Raw genomic sequence first — 17,508 nt, 5'->3', positions numbered from 1 at the left:
ACACACACACACACACACACACACACACACACGGAACGACCTGTAGGACCTGTGCCTTTTGCCTCAGCTGTAAACACACACACACATAAACGCACACACACACACACACACACACGGAACGACCTGTAGGACCTGTGCCTTTTGCCTCAGCTGTAAACACACACACACACACACACACACACACACACACACACACACGGAACGACATGTAGGACCTGTGCCTTTCGCCTCAGCTGTAAACACACACACACACACACACGGAGCGACCTGTAGGACCTGTGCCTTTTGCCTCAGCTGTAAACACACACACACACACACACACACACACACACGGAACGACCTGTAGGACCTGTGCCTTTCGCCTCAGCTGTAAATCAGGTGCAGGAAGACTATAGTTAACTCGATCACGGAGGGTCATAATCCAGTTTGGGATGATGGGGCTCCCCCTCTCCACTTCCTGCCGTCTGCACCTTGATCCGAAAGAGAGGTCGTGCAGCTTGAAACGTTTCTTTTTTTGTGCCTCGTTAGCAACTGCTGGGAGAAAGAAAAGCAGAGCCTCGGAGGAGGCGGGCCCAGACAGCGGAGGTGCAGTTTGTGGATTATCTGTGGATTTAAATTACCCTCGCCCCCTCGTTAGCACGGAGGATCTAGGAGTGGGGGGTGATCACGCCGGTGACCTCGGGTGTGAGGGGAAGGTCTTTGCTTCGTGCCCCTCCTACTTTCCTCCAGAGTCACAGCGTCCGTGAAACGGCCTCTTCCCCACGGAGGGGGCGGCACGTTGGCCCTGAGCGTGCGCACTGATTCCGCCCATGTTCATGGATCGCCTGCTCCACGCGGACCTGGGGGTACAGTGGTGACCAGGACAGACACGTACCCGTGGAGCTTGTGTTCTGGAGGGAGGTGGATGATAGAGAAGAAAAAATAAGCAGAGGGTGATGACACACTGTGGTGAGTTTCATGGAGGAAATAAATAAGGTGGAAGGAGAGAGTAACTGGCGGCAGGGGAGGGGGAGGGGAAGCTGCTCTACAGGGCACCCCGGGAGGACCTCTGGGGATGGGGTGGACTTTGAGATGAGACCTGGGGTGTGAGCAGCAAACAGCCATGGGGGCCCTGGGGGAGGAGCGGTACCATTGCCTGGAAGCAGGTAAGGGTTGGAGGGCTCTCTGTCGGAAGGGAGGCGACGAGGGCAGAGAGGAGGGGGCCCGTTCCAAGAGCAGTGGATGCCACTGGAGGGCTGAGGATCGGTGAGTGGAGTGATGCGTCTGGCTTACCTTGTAAGAAGCTCCTGCTGCGAGACACGCCGCAGATGGGAGAAAACATTTGTGCATCACATATCCGACCAAGGACTTGAATACAGGCTGTGTAGAGGACTCCCAAAACTCCACGATAAGACAGCCAACCACTGAGCTAGAAAGGGGCAGAATACTTGAACAGCTACTTAGCCAAGATCCAGGGATGGCAAATAAATACCCAAACCATCATTTGTCTGCATTAGGGAAATGCAGATTAAAGCCACAGCGAGATGCCACTACCCACCCATTAGAATGTTGAAAATAAAAAGTCCTGACAGCCCCAAGCACTGGCGCGGGTGTGCGGTAACCGGAACTCTCGCACACGGCTGGGGAATTCAGAATGGCACAGCTGCTCCGGAAAACAGTTTGTCAGTGTCTTACAAAGTTAAGCATAGACCTGCCATAATACTCAGCAATGCCTCCCCTAGGTATTTATCCCAGACAAACGAAATCTGTGTTCACACCAAAACCTGCACACGGATGTTGATAACAGCGTTATTCGCAACTGCCAAAAACTGGAAACAACCCAACTATGCTTCAGTGGGTGGATGGAGAGCCAGTGGTGCAACCGTACTGTGAAACCTGACTCAGCAATGCAAATGAACACGCTGTTGATTGACACAGCAACGTGGACGCATCTCGGATTCACTGGGTGTACAGGAGGCCAATCTCAAACGATTATCTACCGTATGACCTCACCGAACATATGGCACCCCCATGTATTTTACATACGGTACATCCCAGGATAAGATGGTCTGAAAAGCTCTGGGGACCGAGAATAGATCCTGGGTTGCCAGGAGTAGGGACGGGGGGCTCACTGCGAAGGAGGAGCACAGGGGGTCCTTGGGAGAGTTGGGCTGTTCTGTGTCCTGCGTGTGGTAGCGGCTACAGGACCCTGTGCGTGTGAGAAAGCCCGTAGGACTGGACACCACAAAAAGCGAACTTGCCCGTGTGCGGATGAGATGGTGATGGTGATGGTGGCGACGAGCTGCTTCCGTAGGGCCCTGTGATGCTGACTTTGGACCTCCTGGTCCCCCGTCTCCCGTTCCTCATGGCTCTGAGCTCACAAAGGGACCAGCCCCCCTGGGGTCAGCATTCACCCCTCCTCCCTGCCCCGCCCCCAGCCCGCCTCTCTGAGCCCCACTCACTGTCTGCACCTTACCCGAGGCCCTTCCCTTCTGGAGTCCCCAGCCATCTCGGCCAGCCTCCACGTTTCTCTTCTCGGGGTCCATCCTCCTTACCGTGTTGGGGAGCAGAGAACACCCCTTAGTGCCTGACATGTGTCCTTCCCCCAGGCGCCACCTCTTGGGGGGGGGGTCCCACCAGGCTTCCCCAAAGAGGCCCAGCACACATGCAAGAGACATGGGAAGCCTTTGGATCTGAGCTTGATTTTCTCTGAAGATTCTGGCCCTTTCTGTCTTCACGCACAAACTCTCACCTGCACGGAGCATGCTGCTCTTCCTTCCCCTCCCCCAACCTCTACCCCCCTCCCCCACCACAGCAGCAGGAGCTCAGCCTGGTCCACATAACAGGGCCAAGTCCACAGGGCCCCGTCCGCCCCCGCTTTCTTTGTGGATGGTGTCCAGGTACACAGACAAGTGTCACTCCAAGCAGAGAAGGGTGTTTCACCCTAACCCAGTGCCACGGGCAGAGGAGGACCTTGGGCCTAGGCTGTAGACCTTGGAGTCCCAGGGACCCCCTGACCGTCTCTAACGATGCTCGCTGACGGCAGTGTCCCAGATTCAGGGCCGGGCGGTTTCTCTCCCTAACACGCTCCTCTGCAGCCCCGAGGCCTTGTGGGCACTGGAAGGGGCGTTTCCGTCAGAGCCTGGCTGGGAAGGGCTGCATCCAGCACCTGGCGTTTGCCACTTTCTTCTTAAAGGACAGGAATGGCAGGCTCCCCGCACGCGTGGGGCGGGCGAGGACGAGGCCGCCCATGGGCAGGGCCGCTGGAGAAGCTCACGGTGCAGCCTCGCTCCTCTGACCCGGCGCCAGCCTCCCGCTCAGCCCGGGACCCCCGCACGCTCCCCGCCTGAGGCCTGCGTGGGCCGCCCTTCTGCAGATGGCCCTCGGGTGGATGCGTCAGTGAGAACTTTTGGGATCTGAGCTGGGAGGGACCGTAGCCATCACGGAGGTCCTGATATCTGCACCACCGGCCTGCTGGGGTGTCGGGGGCCCTCAGAGACGCGGCCTACCTGGAGAAAGCTTCCATCCCCCAGCAGAGGCAGCGACTTCCACAGGGGAGCCGAGGCGTGAAAGGGCCCCCAGGCTGGTTGGTGGAGTGGCAGGACAGTCCGCCTTCTCCTGAGGCCCGGGACGCGCCTGGGCAGGGCCCCTCGGGAAGAAGACGCTTCCCTGAGGCTGAACACAAGCTGTGGGTGTGCTCAGGGGCCCAGAACAATGTACCACGGCCCTGGAACTTAAACCACAGACATTTATTTCTCACTGTTCTGGAGGTTGGAAGTACAAGACCAAGGTGGCCTCAGGGCTCTTTCCTTCCGAGGCCTCTCCTTGGCTTGAAGACGGCCGTCTTCTCCCTGTGTCCTCCCGTGGCCTTCCCCCTGGGCGTGTCTGTGTCCTCATCTCCTCTTCTTATGAGGACACCCGTCACACTGGATTGAGGCCCACTCCACTGACTGAATTTTACCTTAATCACCCCTTTAAAAGCCTGTCTGTGAGTACGGTCACATCCTGAGGGACTGGGGCTAGGACTCCAACATTTGAATTCTTGGGGGGACATAATTCAGTTCATAACATGAGTTCACAACTGGCTGGAGGCCTGGGTGGTGGCCGTGAAGACATCTGAGGTGAGGTTTGGTGCTGCGGTTGTTCTCTCTCCCCCGCTCCTGTCTGGAGCTGCTCCAGAGGGTCCGGGTGCCAGGCCCACTCCCCGCTCCTCCACACGCATGTGTCCTGGGATCACTGCCATTTGAGGGCCCCTGGAGCCAGGTCCTCAGGAAAAGTAGGTAGATGTCCTGATAGGAGCCCGGGGTGGGTTTCCAGAGCCGGGGCTTGAGCTGCAGTGGAGAGGGGCCAGCCCCAGGCATGCCTCTCCTCCTGATGGGAGCTGTGGGCCTTCAGGGATCCGGGACAGAGAGCGTCACACGGAACAGGAAAGGCAGCTGCTCGGGACCAGCATCCAGGGGTCAGAGCCGGGAGGGACCCTAGCCATCACGGGGGTCCTGATAACTGCCCCACCGGCCTGCCTTCCAGGCCCGCTTGGCAGGGGCTCTCGGCAGCCCTGGTGCACTTCTCGTAGCTGACGACCCGAATCTCAGAGAGGAGATTCTGGCCCAGTGCAGCAGGTCATGGTGTCGGGTGGGGTGGCCCGTGGGTGTGGAGGCAGAGCAGCAAGAGCACTTTCCTAGACCCCTGGGCCAGGACACTGCAATGGACTGCGGCAGTCGGGGTGACGGGCCCAGGGGACAGGCCACTGCCCTGGATCTTAGCCTGTTGAGTTGGAAGCAACTTTAGTGCAAGTATAGACCTCCTGCCTTAGAGATGAGTCACCCGAGGCTCAGAAAGAGTGAGGCACTAGCTCAGGGTCACACAGCATTACTGGCAGGGCAGGGTCAGAGCTGGGTCTCTTGACACTCATCTGAAACCATCTGTGTGTCCTGAGCTGTCCGTTTCTGGCCGATGACCCAGAGCAAGGACAGTCTGTCTTCTCCTCTGCGCCGGGAGGCCCTCCAGCCCACGTGTTCGTGAGAAACCTAATCCGGCCACCTTCTCAGGGCCCTGGGTTTCCTCTCGGTCTCACCTTCCTCTTCACGGAAAAACCCTCCGGTAGATTGTTTGCCAGGACCAGGTGCTGCCTGCTGCGTGCACACGGGTGACCTGCCGGGGAAGGGCCTGACCTCCTCTGTAAAGGAGTTCCTGACTTCCCAGGAAACAGGAGTCACCAAATGGGCTTCTTGTGGCAGAAGACATTCTGACCCAGGCCTCGTTCTCGGAAGAATCAGAGAGGCTCTCGCCTTGTCCCCTTAACCAGACCCCCTGCCGAGGAAAAGCCTTCCATTTGCCTCACATCTGCATCCTTCCAGCTCAGCTTCTCCCCATCCGCTCCCCGGCCCACTGTGGCGCTGTGTGTGCGCGTGTGTGCGTGCGTGAGAGCCTATAGGAACCTGTGTGTGTTTGTGTGTCTGGGTGTGTTTGGGGGTTGCATCCGCTCCCCGGCGCTCCCCGGCCCACTGTGGCGCTGTGTGTGCGTGCGTGAGAGCCTATAGGAACCTGTATGTGTTTGTGTGTCTGGGTGTGTTTGGGGGTTGTAGGGATACGGCAGGATCCCTTTGGCTTTCTCTCCCTAAGGACCAGGGCTGGGGCCTCCTGTGTGGGCAGCTCAGGCCCCCTTCCTGTGACACTGCTAGCTGGATTCCCTGGTCCAAGGCTATAGAGGACCCTCTGTGGGCTGTCGTCATCCATCAGTTCTCCTCCCACCTTGAAGCTCACCCTTCTTTGCACAGAGGGTATAACTTAGGCTTTCCTTATTCATGGGCTTTTGGGAAAAGTCTTTATTTTGGGGCCGTTTAGCTTGGAATTGAGGATGAGTGGGTTGCAAGTCTCTGTGTTGGGACTGCATTCGGCTGCACGTAAGGGATGTCACCTGGCCTTGGTTTTAACAGGGAAGTGTGTATTTCTCCTTGCAGAGCAAGAAGCGCAGAGGGGCAGTCTAGAGGGTGAGGGCCCTCGGTGATGCGCTCAGAGATCAGGCGCTTTCTCTCTCCCGGTCCGTGGCCTCCTCTGTGCGGTCTTACTGATTTCACAGGCTGGTGTGCGGGCCAGAAGGACCACCTGTGGGAGAGTGGATGTGCTCAGGTGTTCCCAGGTGTCCGGGTGGCAGGCCTGTGCTGCAGGAGTGCCCCACCTCTGGGCATGGTCCAACCGCCCTGGAGGTGACCTGGGCAGCCTCCTGAGGCCCCCCACCCTGTGGGACCCTGCCGGCTTCTCTTCCTGGAACAGTGATTTTCAAGGGAGCACAGTCAGCCTGCTGCCTCTGTGAGACCAAGGGCCAGTCGGTCAGAGTCTTTGCGGAATCCTGGGAGAAAGATGTGGAAACCACACAGCAAAGTGCCCTCTCCTCTAACCGAAGGATGGCCCCAAAGCTGTGCCTGAGCCCTGAAGCAGACACTGCCTTGCCATCACCCAGGGTGGCCCTCAGCTCTGCTGACCTCAGCTGGTGCCCGGCTCCTCCGCGGCAGCCCACCAGCCTGGGGGGTTCAGGGGTCACCAGCTTCGAAGGGCCCCGGGTAAGGACGATGCACGCTGCTCTCCCCAGATTCTGCTCTGGGCTGGCTCCTGCCTCGGTAAAGACGACCTGGGCCTGCGGGTGACTTGGCTCTGACCCTCCAGTGGCCAAGCAACCTTTGGTGATCTCCTCCCAGCCAAGTCCAAGGCCCAGAAGTTACTGGCACGCAGCTGTGCTCTGTCAGCATGGAGGGGAGGACGTTTTGGCCTGGGTTTGAGGATTACCAGCAGGCTTGCGAGGCCGGCCAAGCGAGGTCAGCTGGCAGGAGCCTCGGGGCTCCACATCTGCCTGGTGCCCACAGCCGCGGCAGGGGCTTGGGACGCCAGGGTCCTGTGCTGTGGCCCTCTGCTGTCACCAGGCCAGCTCAGAGACGCTGTCTGTGCCCCGTCACCCTTCCCATCACAGGGATGGATCTAAGGTCAGAGGTCGCCTCCCACCATCCCCTCCTCACATTATCATTCACAACATGCATCAAGACTGAGTGAGAAGAGGGAAAGAAGAAGAAGAAAAAACCAATAGGAAATGAACTTGAATTTAGAGTAGATTTTAGACAAGTTTCTAACAGAAGGATTTGCTGCTGCCTACAGGGGCAGGATTGGGACAGTTCCATGTCCTCCCCCAGGCCTGTGGTCCCTGCCATCCTCTCACCTGACACGGAGCACCCCGCGGCCAGGACCCCCCACTCCCAGAGTTTCCAGAAGCTCTCACGTGTCCAGACACAACTTTGACAAACAATTCCTCACATTCCTCTCCTTTCTGCCCCCTCCCCCCTCCTCCTTCCTTTTCCTAATTCTCCTCCTCAGCCACTCCTGGGCCCGAGGCCGGCTGGGAGAGGCCACATCTTCACCCACGGCCTCCCGCCCTCCCGCCCTCATGCTGAGCAGCGCAGCTGGGGAGGTGCTACTTTAGCTCTTTGGGGAGCTCTGCTCTCACTTATTCCCTAGCATATTTTTTCCCCATTGGGGATAGAAACAGAGCAGCTATGGCACCAAGTGAAGTTGCTGCAGGGTGCCCTCCTGCAGACGACTCTCCGCCCTCTCCAGGCTTCCTGGGGGAGGGGGAGGGGGGAGGGCAAGGGGGACCCCAGGGATCCGGGGAGAGCTTTGGCCTCCTTCATCCTGCCCCCCCTTCCCTACCCGCGCTGAGGCCACGGCTTCGGTCCAGGGAGGCAGGTGACCTGTGTCTGCAGGTGCCACAGTTCTCGCCCGAGCATCATGGAGTTGGTGGCATCTTAGTCCACTAGGGCTAACATAGCAAGACACCGTAGGCCGGGTGACTTAGACCACACACATTTCTCACAGTTTTGGAGGCAGAGAAGTCCAAGATCGATGTCCCTGCAGATTTAGTGTCTGATGACAGTTGCTTCCTGGTTTGCAGACCACTGCCTTCTTGCTGTGTAGAGAGCTATCTCTTCTCCTTCCTCTTCTCATAAGGGTGCTAATCCCATCATGACCTCATCTAAACCTAATTACCCGGGACTTCCCTGGTGGCGCAGTGGTTAAGAATCTGCCTGCCGACGCAGGGGACACGGGTTCAGGCCCTGGTCCAGGAAGGTCCCACATGCCGCGGAGCAGCTAAGCCCGTGCGCCACAGCTGCTGAGCCTGTGCTCTAGAGCCCGCGAGCCACTGAGCCCGCATGCTGCAACTACTGAAGCCCGCACGCCTAGAGCCCGTGCTCCGCAACAAGAGAAGCCACCACTGCAGCGAGAAGCCCGCGCACAAAGAGTAGCCCCTGCTCGATGCAACTAGGGAAGGCCCGCACGCAGCAATGAAGACCCAAAGCGACCAAAAATAAACAAATAAATAAATAAATGATTGAAAAAATAAAATAAATAAATAAACCTAATTACCTCCCAAGGGAAGGGCCCACCTCCTAATGCCGTCACATTGAGAGTTAGGGCTTCAACATGTGAATCTGCAGGCGGAGTCACGGTCATTCAGTCCATAATAGGGGGAATGTTCCCTCAAACTCCTCTGGCCATTTCATCACTGGGATTGGGTCCTTGGAACACAGGGAGGGAGCCTCAGGGGGCAGTGTGATAGGGTGGGCAACCCCAGCTCTTTAGCCCGTTCCAAATTAGGAGGAGGGGTGTGGGGTACAGCAGCGGCTGGCCTAAGAATCAGTGTCTCACGGCACCTCCCAGCTTGGCCATTCCTTTTCTGCAAGGTCCTGGGGGTTCCTTCACCTTCGAGTCTTTGCATTTAATCGGGTGTTTAAACGATCGCTGTGACTCTTCCTAGTGCTACAGCTGATGGGTTTTGTGATCCAGAAGCCTGTGTCTCAGACTGCCTGGCTGCAAATCAGGGTGGATGGACAGAGCAGAGTGGAGGCCGCAGCCTGGCCGGGGGCGGGGAGGTCACATCCCCTTGGTGACTGCCCTGACCTGGCAAACCCCAGGGCTCCATCACGCCCCACACTCTGTCCCTCCCACCCAGAGGGTCAGGACCTGGCTGGGGCAGAGGAGTGACAGGGCACAAACCAGCCTGTGAGGGGCAGGCATACCCCCGGTTCTGACTCCTGCACTCAACGTTCAGCCTGCGGGCTGTGTAGACCTTCCTCCCGGGGCTTCGGAAGGGCTCCCCCACTTCACCCTTGCCCCCCAGACGGTCCTTCAAGTCGGTCTCTTCTGATTTTCATTCCCCTTTTTCCAGATAGGAAGGTGGTCAGGCATCAGAGCTTCTGGAATGTGTGTGGGCTTGGCTCCCCCAGCCCTGCTCTTCCCCTGGGTTGGGGTCCGGGGCGCCACTGGGTGGGGAGGACCCTGGGGGGAGGGTGTGCTCTGGCCACTCCCCACCCCACCCCCCCCGCCTCTGACCCCCCTGTCGTGTGTTCTCCACAGCCTGCGATTGCCACCCTGTGGGCGCCGCTGGCAAAACCTGCAACCAGACCACGGGCCAGTGTCCCTGCAAGGATGGTGTGACCGGCATCACCTGCAACCGCTGTGCCAAGGGCTACCAACAGAGCCGCTCCCCCATCGCCCCCTGCATAAGTATGCCAGGGCGCCCTCCTCCTGCAGGCTGGGGTCGGGCGCGGGCTCGGGGCGGGGGGCCCCTTCCCGGACTCGGGTCACCCGCATCCAGTGGGGCTGGTGCTCACTGAGGTGGCCCTCTGCGCTCGGGGAGCCCGTGTGAGGCCCCCAAGGCTGCGGGGGTCTCTGCAGAGCCAGCCCATTTGTGGCTCTCTGTCCTGAAAAGACAGAGTCTGCTGCTCCCGGGGTGTGGGGTGGGCGGGGGGAAGCAAGCCCCTCTCCTCAGCGCAGGTCCTGTTCCCATGTTCCACCTTGATCCTGGGCCTGGGCCTGGCTTGGGGGGCCTGGGTCAGGGGCTGCCAGTGCTGCTGCGGGAATTCCAGGATCCCCAGCCCCTGGCAGATTCAGAACTGAAAGGACGGACTCCACAAGGCCTTTGAGAGAAGCCGGCATGGCTCCCCTGCGCCCTTCGGAAGGGTGGCAGCACTCTATGAGGGTCCCAGAGGCCCTGGCAGACCAGCTGTCAGCCCCTTAGTTGCTGGAACTTGGGGAGGGGCGTGAGCAAGATGGGAGGGGTCGCTCAGGGGCCTTGGCTTGGAAGAGTTTTAACATCTTGCAGCTGGTAGGATTGCGCAGGTGTTATGAGCTGGATTAGCCCTGGATGGAAGTCAGGCCTGGTTGGTTGCTGGCCCCTGGCCTCAGCCTCGTCCATTCCGTGTGCAGGGCTGAGCTGCACCCAGAAAGGAGCGGGAAGAAGGCGTGAATCCTAGCCTACCAGGCAGACACCAAGGATAAGGCTGCTTTTCTGGAGCAGGGGTTAGCACTCTCTGCTCGGGGATTTGGCTCACTGCCTGTTTTTGTGTGGCTCGATGGGGTTTTGGTTTTTTTTTTTTTTAAACTTTTAAAAAGGTTGAAACAAAATTTTGTTTGTTTGATTGAAACAAAAATTGAAGATTGAATTTCAAAAGAGATTGAAACAAAAATTAAAAGACTACTCGTTTATGACATGCGAAAATGATATGAAAGGAAAAGTTCAGTGCCCATAAAGTTTTATGGGACCCAGCCGTGGCCACTTGTGCCCCGTGCTACCTGTGGCTGCTTTGGGGCTCTAACGGCAGAACTGAGTAGTGGCAACAGAGACCCTACAACCTGCAGGGCCTAAAATCTTTGCTAGCTGGCCCTTGGCAGGAGAAGTCAGCTGACCCCTGCTTTAGGCTTTTCAGCGTCCTGTAGCTCTGGGTGGGCACTGGCTTCTCAGGTCAGGCACAAGGGGCTTGGAACAAACAACCTGAGGCAGAAGCGGGAGGGTGGGGACCCCTCAGCCCGGCAGCTGCTTGGGGTTCTTGGAGTGACCCCCTAGATCTTGCAGGGAATGTTCTCACACCGGGCAGGAGCCTTAAACCCCCAACACCTCAGCTGCCCCACTTGGGCGCGGCCTCACGTCCGGGACACGACGAGCTGTGTGGGTTCCAGCAGCTTTTCTGACCAGTTTCTACATCAGGAGATGTTTCCTTGTTGGCAGGGGTCCAGTAACAGCGGATAACCTAAATTCAAGCCACGGGAAATTGAGCTTGGATCCATCCAGGGCAGAGAAGGTTGAAATGAGTTTTCACGACATCTAATAGTCAGGGTCTCACAGCTTGCAAGAGTCTTTCTTTTCCGTCCATCCAAAAAGCTGCACGGTGAACATTTTTAGAAAGCTGGGAGGAAATTAGCACCACCATCTGGGCTTATGAAAACATGGAGGAAGCAAGTGAGGTCTCCCTTTTAAAGGGAGTCAGGAGCTGTTGGGTTTCCCAGAAATGGCTGAAACCAACATTTCAAATCCCCAGGGGAAAGGCCTTGAAATGGAGCTGATGTTTCAGAATTAGGGGGAGAAACCTTGGGAGACTGGAACTGTCACTTTCCAACACGCTCTGTACCCTCTCCCTTCCTCTCGCAAAGGGCGGGCTGATGCTGGGGAGAGCGTTCCCACCAAGGACCTGAAGAGCTGGGTCTCCATCCTGGGATCTCTGTGACCTCTTTCTGCTGGCATCAGGCTACAGGTGCCCAGACAGTGCCTTGGACGCTTGTGTCTGATTCGCAACAGCTCTGGGAGCCCCGGGGCTCTCTGCTCACGTCCCAGAGCCAGGCCTAAGGAGCTGGGCTGGGGCAGCCAGGGTGCCTCCATGGCCACTGGCCCCAGCCCCATTCCTGGACTTGTAAGATTAGGCTGGGCTGTCTGGATTTCCCTCTGGAATGTTCCTGCTGGGCCAGGTAGCTCATGAAGGCTCAGAGAGGGCCTGGTACGAGGCCCGGCTTCTTAATGAGCTGCTGTGACGGGGCACCTGTGGCTTGTTGTCGCTGATAAAATCACCTGAGAGCAAGATTTGACTCCGAATCGAGGGCTGGGTCTTCTGCCTGTTCCTTCTGAAGGTGCAGAGGCTGGCTTCTGTGGGTGACCCTCACGTTTGCCCCCAGGCCCGGGTATTCCATCTCGACCCCCCAAGCCTCAGATCGCAGCTAATCTAGAGTCTGGGGGTCCGAGGGAGGTCTTAAGCCTAATAGTCAGACGGTGGCCAGAAACGGGGATTCGTGGAGGCCTCTGTGACCCCCTGTTCACATGGTCACTCAGCAGGGGAGGTGAGTCCCCATCCCTCAGGGACTTTTCGGTTCGTGGTTCGGCCTCGTCTAGAAAGAGGAAGCCGGAGACGTGAAGCCTGGATCTTCCCGGAGTCTGGCTGAACTTCCTCACCTTTTCTGAGCACCGGGCGGGAGCTTGTAGCGAAACTAGTTGCCGTTCTAGGTAGGAGAGGAATGGTCACAAAAAGCACATGCTTCTGTCAGGCCCTACGGTCTTCTGTATTGTCAGTCTTTTCTGCCCGCCAAGAAAATGCCTTAGCTTGTGAGATGCGAGATGTGAGCCCGGGGGAACTTGGGCCAGGGGTGCAGGCCCCTCTCTGCACATGGAAGACACCTCCCAGCCCCTCACATGCCACCCCTGCCACGGACCCCTTCCCCACAAGTGAGTCAAGGTCAGACGGGGCCACACAGCCCCATCGTGATGAGCAGGGGGCCTGGGGACCCCTCTCTCTGCCCCAGGGGCCAAGGTGAGTCAACAACACGCAGACAGCAGAGGGGTCGGGGTCCTGCCTTCCCCTCGCTCCTGTCCCTGCCAGGCGGAGGGACGGCTTCCAGAAGAGAACAGGTAGGGTGTCCGGGCCCTCACGCCGGCTTTCCCTTCCTCCCTGAGCATCCTCTCCTGGGGCCAGGAGTAGGGCTGGGAGGGCGGGCCCAGGAAGGTTGGGGGGGAGTCTGCACTGTGCTCTTTCTTCTCTAACATGTTCTTATTGTTTCCCCTTCCTCCCATCCTGAACCCCACAAAGAGATCCCCGTGGCACCGCCGACCACTGCAGCCAGCAGCGTGGAGGAGCCCGAAGGTAGGCTTCCCCCTTTGCTGCTTTCCTGCTTTTGCCACGGGGTGGGGTGGGGCCTGGGGAAGGGGGTTAGAGGGGCCAGACTCCTCTGAACCACCATCGGGGTGCTGGTTGGTATGCGTGGTACCCCTGGGCTGGATTGAGGATGATGGAGCCACAGGGCATTTTCCTGTGATGTCCCTTCCAAGAATGGTGCCTAAGGCTAGCCTGTCTCCCAAGCCTGGGACCCTCAAAGCCACGTTCCTCCTGCTCAGCCAGCGAGGGTAAGAAGCTGCCTTCCATCCCAGGGCCACCTGAGCTGGGGGCGACTCCTTTCGGGGTTGCAGAGAAGGAAGGAGATGGCTGGTGGGGATGAAAAAGGCATTCTAGAGCATTGGGGTCCACGAACAGAATTGGAGGGAGGGCATGAATCGGGACAGGAAGAGACTCACCCCCTCACTGTCCCTTCCTTCTAACTGAAATCAAGAGTTTCCTGGGGGAAAAAAAAAAAAAAGACATTCCTGGTGGTCCGGTGGTTAGGAGTCCGCACTTCCACTGTGTGGGGTGCGGGTTCGATCCCTGGTCGAGGAACTAAGATCCTGCATGCTGTGTGGTGCGACCTAAAAAAAAAAAAGAGTTTCCTTTTTTGCAAAGATGGGCCACAAACCATAGCCAGGCCAGCAACGTCAGCGATTTGGCCACCAGCAGAAATCCCAGCCGTTTCCACATCACGTTAGAGTTGGTGCAGCTATCATGGAATATTATCTGTGCTCACTAAACTGCTTCAGAATGATGGAAGTTACCAGACCTGCTGCTAGATCCTGATTTAGAATCATTAATAAAGAAACACATACATTACGTAACTGTACCATAAATCTGGGGTTTTGGAAATATTTGGGTTAAGTGTATTTCAGTATTGATTAGTTTCCTTTGTAGTACTATGGATTTTATTTCCGCATTGAAAAACATTACTGTGAGAAAGTAAAAATATCACGGTGACGTCCGTGGACGTCACCAGTCCTTGGTACAAGAAGGGTCCCACCCAGTCCTGGCTTTGGGTACAGAGAGGGCTCGGAGCCCGGTTAGAGGGGGCACCAGGAGAGCAGGCCATGCTGTACCCAGCGCCCTGTGGCCTGCGGTCACGTGGGGCTTCTGTGTACTGGTACTTGGAGTAGGAGTGGGAATGGGGGGCAGGAATGGTGACAGTGGGGCCCTGCAGGGACATCGGTGTCAGCTCTGGGAACCCCTTTGCTCCTCCCCAGATCCACCTGTTGGGGAGGTCTGTGCACCCATGTGGTCACCTGAATACTTCAGTTTTTAAATTTTTAAGTTTTTATTTTTGGCTACGTGGCACAGCCTGCGTGATCTTTGTTCCCTGACCAGGGATCGAACCTGCGCCCCCTGCAGTGGAAGTGCAGTCTTAACCCCTGGACCGCCAGGGAAGTCCCCACCTGAATACATTAGAATAGACTGGATGTTTTTGAATATTGGCCATGCTCTGGGAACGTGAGAGAGGACGGATTCAGAACTTGGATGTGCACCATCACCAAACAGCCCTCAAAGAGGAAAGGACAGAACATTTCAGGGGGTGCTGGAGGCTGCGCCGGGGAAAGCCAAAGATATTTTGGTCTTGGGTTGTTGGGCGGAGTCTTCCCCGTCACCTTTGGTTGAGCCTCGGGGGACACTTACGGGAGAAATAGTGCTGGGAAAGGGATGAAGGAAGCAGCATCACGGGTGCCTGGGAGGCAGGATGAGGAAACTCTTTGGTAAAAACACAATAAAAGGAACAGCCCAGTTAGTTCAGCTTTCGGGTAGAGCGGTTTTGAAGCGAGAAGACACTTCGGTTCATGTAGTCGCGATTCTTGCTTCCTTGCTGTGACATGAGTCCCGACAGAACTCACCGGGGCTGAGAACACAGCTCATCCAAGGACAAGGCATATCTTCACCCTCTCTCTCTCTCTCTCTCTCTCTCACCTCCCATTTTTCTGGTCCTTGCAACCTTGTCTTTAAGTTTCTTGCAGTGGTTTTGGCTTTTTCCTTCCACATTAGAAATGGGCAAATGGAAACAAAAATAGAGGAGAAGCAAAAAACAACTCATGAGGTTTCTGTACACACCACAAGAAGCTGGTATAAAGCACGCAACGATCTCTGCTCAACCAGACAAAAGATTCCTAGGCAACTAACAAACACTTGTAGAATTTTTCTTTGAAAAGTCTTTATCAACTCTCAGTTAACTTTTCTGACTCCTTTTGATTTTGTCACTGTTTATTTCCTTTCTTCTTTCTGGACGTTTAAAAACATGGTTTAAATGGAGGCAAACAGTAAATGAACACCCTTTAATAAAGTGCTTTCTCCACAGAGGGGCTAAGTGAGCAGGTGTAATGCTTGCTGGGATGCTGTGTCCTTGGCCAGACCCTTTGTGACCTTCTCTGGGTCTCCGAATGGTCAGGATCTGTGATGGTTTTTCTGTGGAGAACTCGGGCCAGGTCTAGGCTGCGGGCGCTGGGACTCTGGGGTCTGCCACCACAAAGAGGCCCTGCTCTCCTCATCTCAGCAGGAGGGACGTTGTGGGCAGGAGGCCAGGGGGCCCCCTGGGAAGCGGGGCCTGGGAGCTCAGTACTTCCAAGCCTGTCGATTCTTGCAGTGTTTGAATAGGGAAGGCCTCCGTGCTGGGCTGCCTGAGAAAAGCTTGTTTACTTTTGCCTGCGGAACAGAGGAGAATTAATAAACCAAGAATTTGTCCTGAAAGCTGATGGACATAACCTCACCCTGAACCCATCCCCTTGAAGGGCCAGCTCACTCCGGGAATGCTGTCCACCTGCTTTCTAAGCTGGCTGGTACCCCGTCCCGGGGCGGGGAGGCGAGGAGCCCTGTGCCCGTGGGAAGCCTGGGGCCAGGAAGGAGATGGGGCCACCGACTCTAAACTTACCTACTTGTGGTTGTAGAGACCTCCACCGCCTGCCTTCCCTTACCCTGCATCAACTCCGAGGTAGCTGTCGGAGTTTGGTTTGTGGGGGGCATATTGTTCGGTTTGTGGGGACCCCTTGGTTTCGCAGAGCCGGGAGATCGGGGGTTGATTCTCCCCTGGCTGTGAGGCCTTGGACAGAGCAAAGACTTCTCTTTTCTGCTTCCTCGAAGGATGAAGGGGTGGGACCAACGGTCCTGGGCCCTCCCCGCCCTGCTTCTCCTGGGAGGATTGAACTTCTCCTGCTAATAAGCTTTCTTCTTCCTTGTAAATGCCTGCTTGCTCCCCTCCTGCTCTGCTGACCAGCTGCTAACACGGGCCTTGCAGGCCCCCATGAGCAGAGGCCCGCAGGTAAACAGTTAACACCTGGCTGGGGCGGGGCCTGATGTATAGCATTTGCTGCTTTCCCTGGTGTAAACGCCCCCCACGTGGGGGCCCACGTGACCCTCCCCCCCCCCCCCCCCCTCGCCCCCGGAGACGGAATGTAGACGCCGGAACCAAGAAGGCCTGAGGGAGGAAGGGCCGCCTCTCAGCCGGGCCAGAAAGCTGTTGACGTCAGCTGGCCTCCTGGCCCGGAAGAGGCATGGCTGTCGTCCGAGTGGAAGCTGGACCCAGGATGCAGGTACGAGAGCGAACAACCAGCTCCTCTCCGCCGCCCCCACCTGGGTCTGGGGGGCCACCCTCTGGCCCGGTTGCACTCACCCCCTTTGGGGCCCCGAGTGGTGCCCTTTGCCAGCTGCTCCAGTGGTCCAGCGGGGGGTGGGGGTGGCTTCCGAGGCCCCCCGGCCGCCGTTCTTTCGGGGGAGCCGTCCCGCCTCAGGTGTGGGGTGGGAGTGGGCTGAGAGATGTCACCTCTGGTGGCCTCGCAGCACCTCCATTTTTTTCATGGAAGACCATTGGGTTTTTATAGACCTGCCGCTGGATAAGCTTGGGTTGTTCTCATTTTAGGCTTTGGTTTTCCAGGGTAGGGGGTAGTTTGGGTGAGTAGAGGAAGCGAGCTGATAAGAGTTGAACGCAGTACTGGCCGAGTGTTCGGGCGGTGGGGGGGGGGAAGGGCGCTGAACTGGGAGTTCTGCCTGATCTTGTTTCCTCCCTTGTGAACCGGGGTCATGATAACCCTGTTGTGTACGGTTGTTGTGGGGATTAAATGAGATGCTCTGGGTAAAGCCTTTGGTTCAGTGGCGGGCTTATCCTAAGTGCTCAGTAAAAAAGCAATGGAGGGCCTTCCCTGGTGGCGCAGTGGTTAAGCATCCGCCTGCCAGTGCAGGGGACGTGGGTTCGAGCCCTAGCCGGGGAAGATCCCACCTGCCGCGGAGCAACTAAGCCCGTGCGCCACAACTACCGAGCCTGCGCTCTGGAGCCCGCGAGCCACAGCCACTGAAGCCCGTGTGCCTAGAGCCCATGCTCTGCAACAAGAGAAGCCACTGCAGTGAGAAGCCCGTACACCACAACAGAGTAGCCCCCGCTCGCTGCAACGAGAGAAGAGCCCGCGCACAGCAATGAAGACTCGATGCAGCCAAAAATAAATAAAAATTTAAAAAAAAGTTTTTTAAAGCAATGGAATGCCATGGAAAGTACAAACACTGCAGTGTATGGAAGGGTTGAGCTGAGCTGAAGTCTCTTAGCTCCTCGCCAGGGATG

General features: G+C 57.2%; 1 protein-coding gene across 1 annotated transcript in view; it reads left to right on the top strand.

Moving 5' to 3' along the window:
• Positions 1-17,508, top strand: part of LOC102983757 (netrin-1) — a 68,780-nt gene that overhangs the window by 9,229 nt on the left and 42,043 nt on the right. Inside the window, exons 3-4 of the mRNA XM_055082919.1 lie at positions 9,379-9,528; positions 12,873-12,926. Coding sequence (XP_054938894.1) covers positions 9,379-9,528; positions 12,873-12,926 — 204 coding nt within the window. The remainder of the gene's footprint in view (positions 1-9,378; positions 9,529-12,872; positions 12,927-17,508) is intronic.

This window comes from Physeter macrocephalus, unplaced genomic scaffold, assembly GCF_002837175.3.
Source record: "Physeter macrocephalus isolate SW-GA unplaced genomic scaffold, ASM283717v5 random_273, whole genome shotgun sequence".
Taxonomy (NCBI): Eukaryota; Metazoa; Chordata; class Mammalia; order Artiodactyla; family Physeteridae; genus Physeter; species Physeter macrocephalus.
The sequence above is the reverse complement of the archived record's forward strand: the minus strand, read 5'-3'. Positions and strand labels throughout refer to the sequence as shown.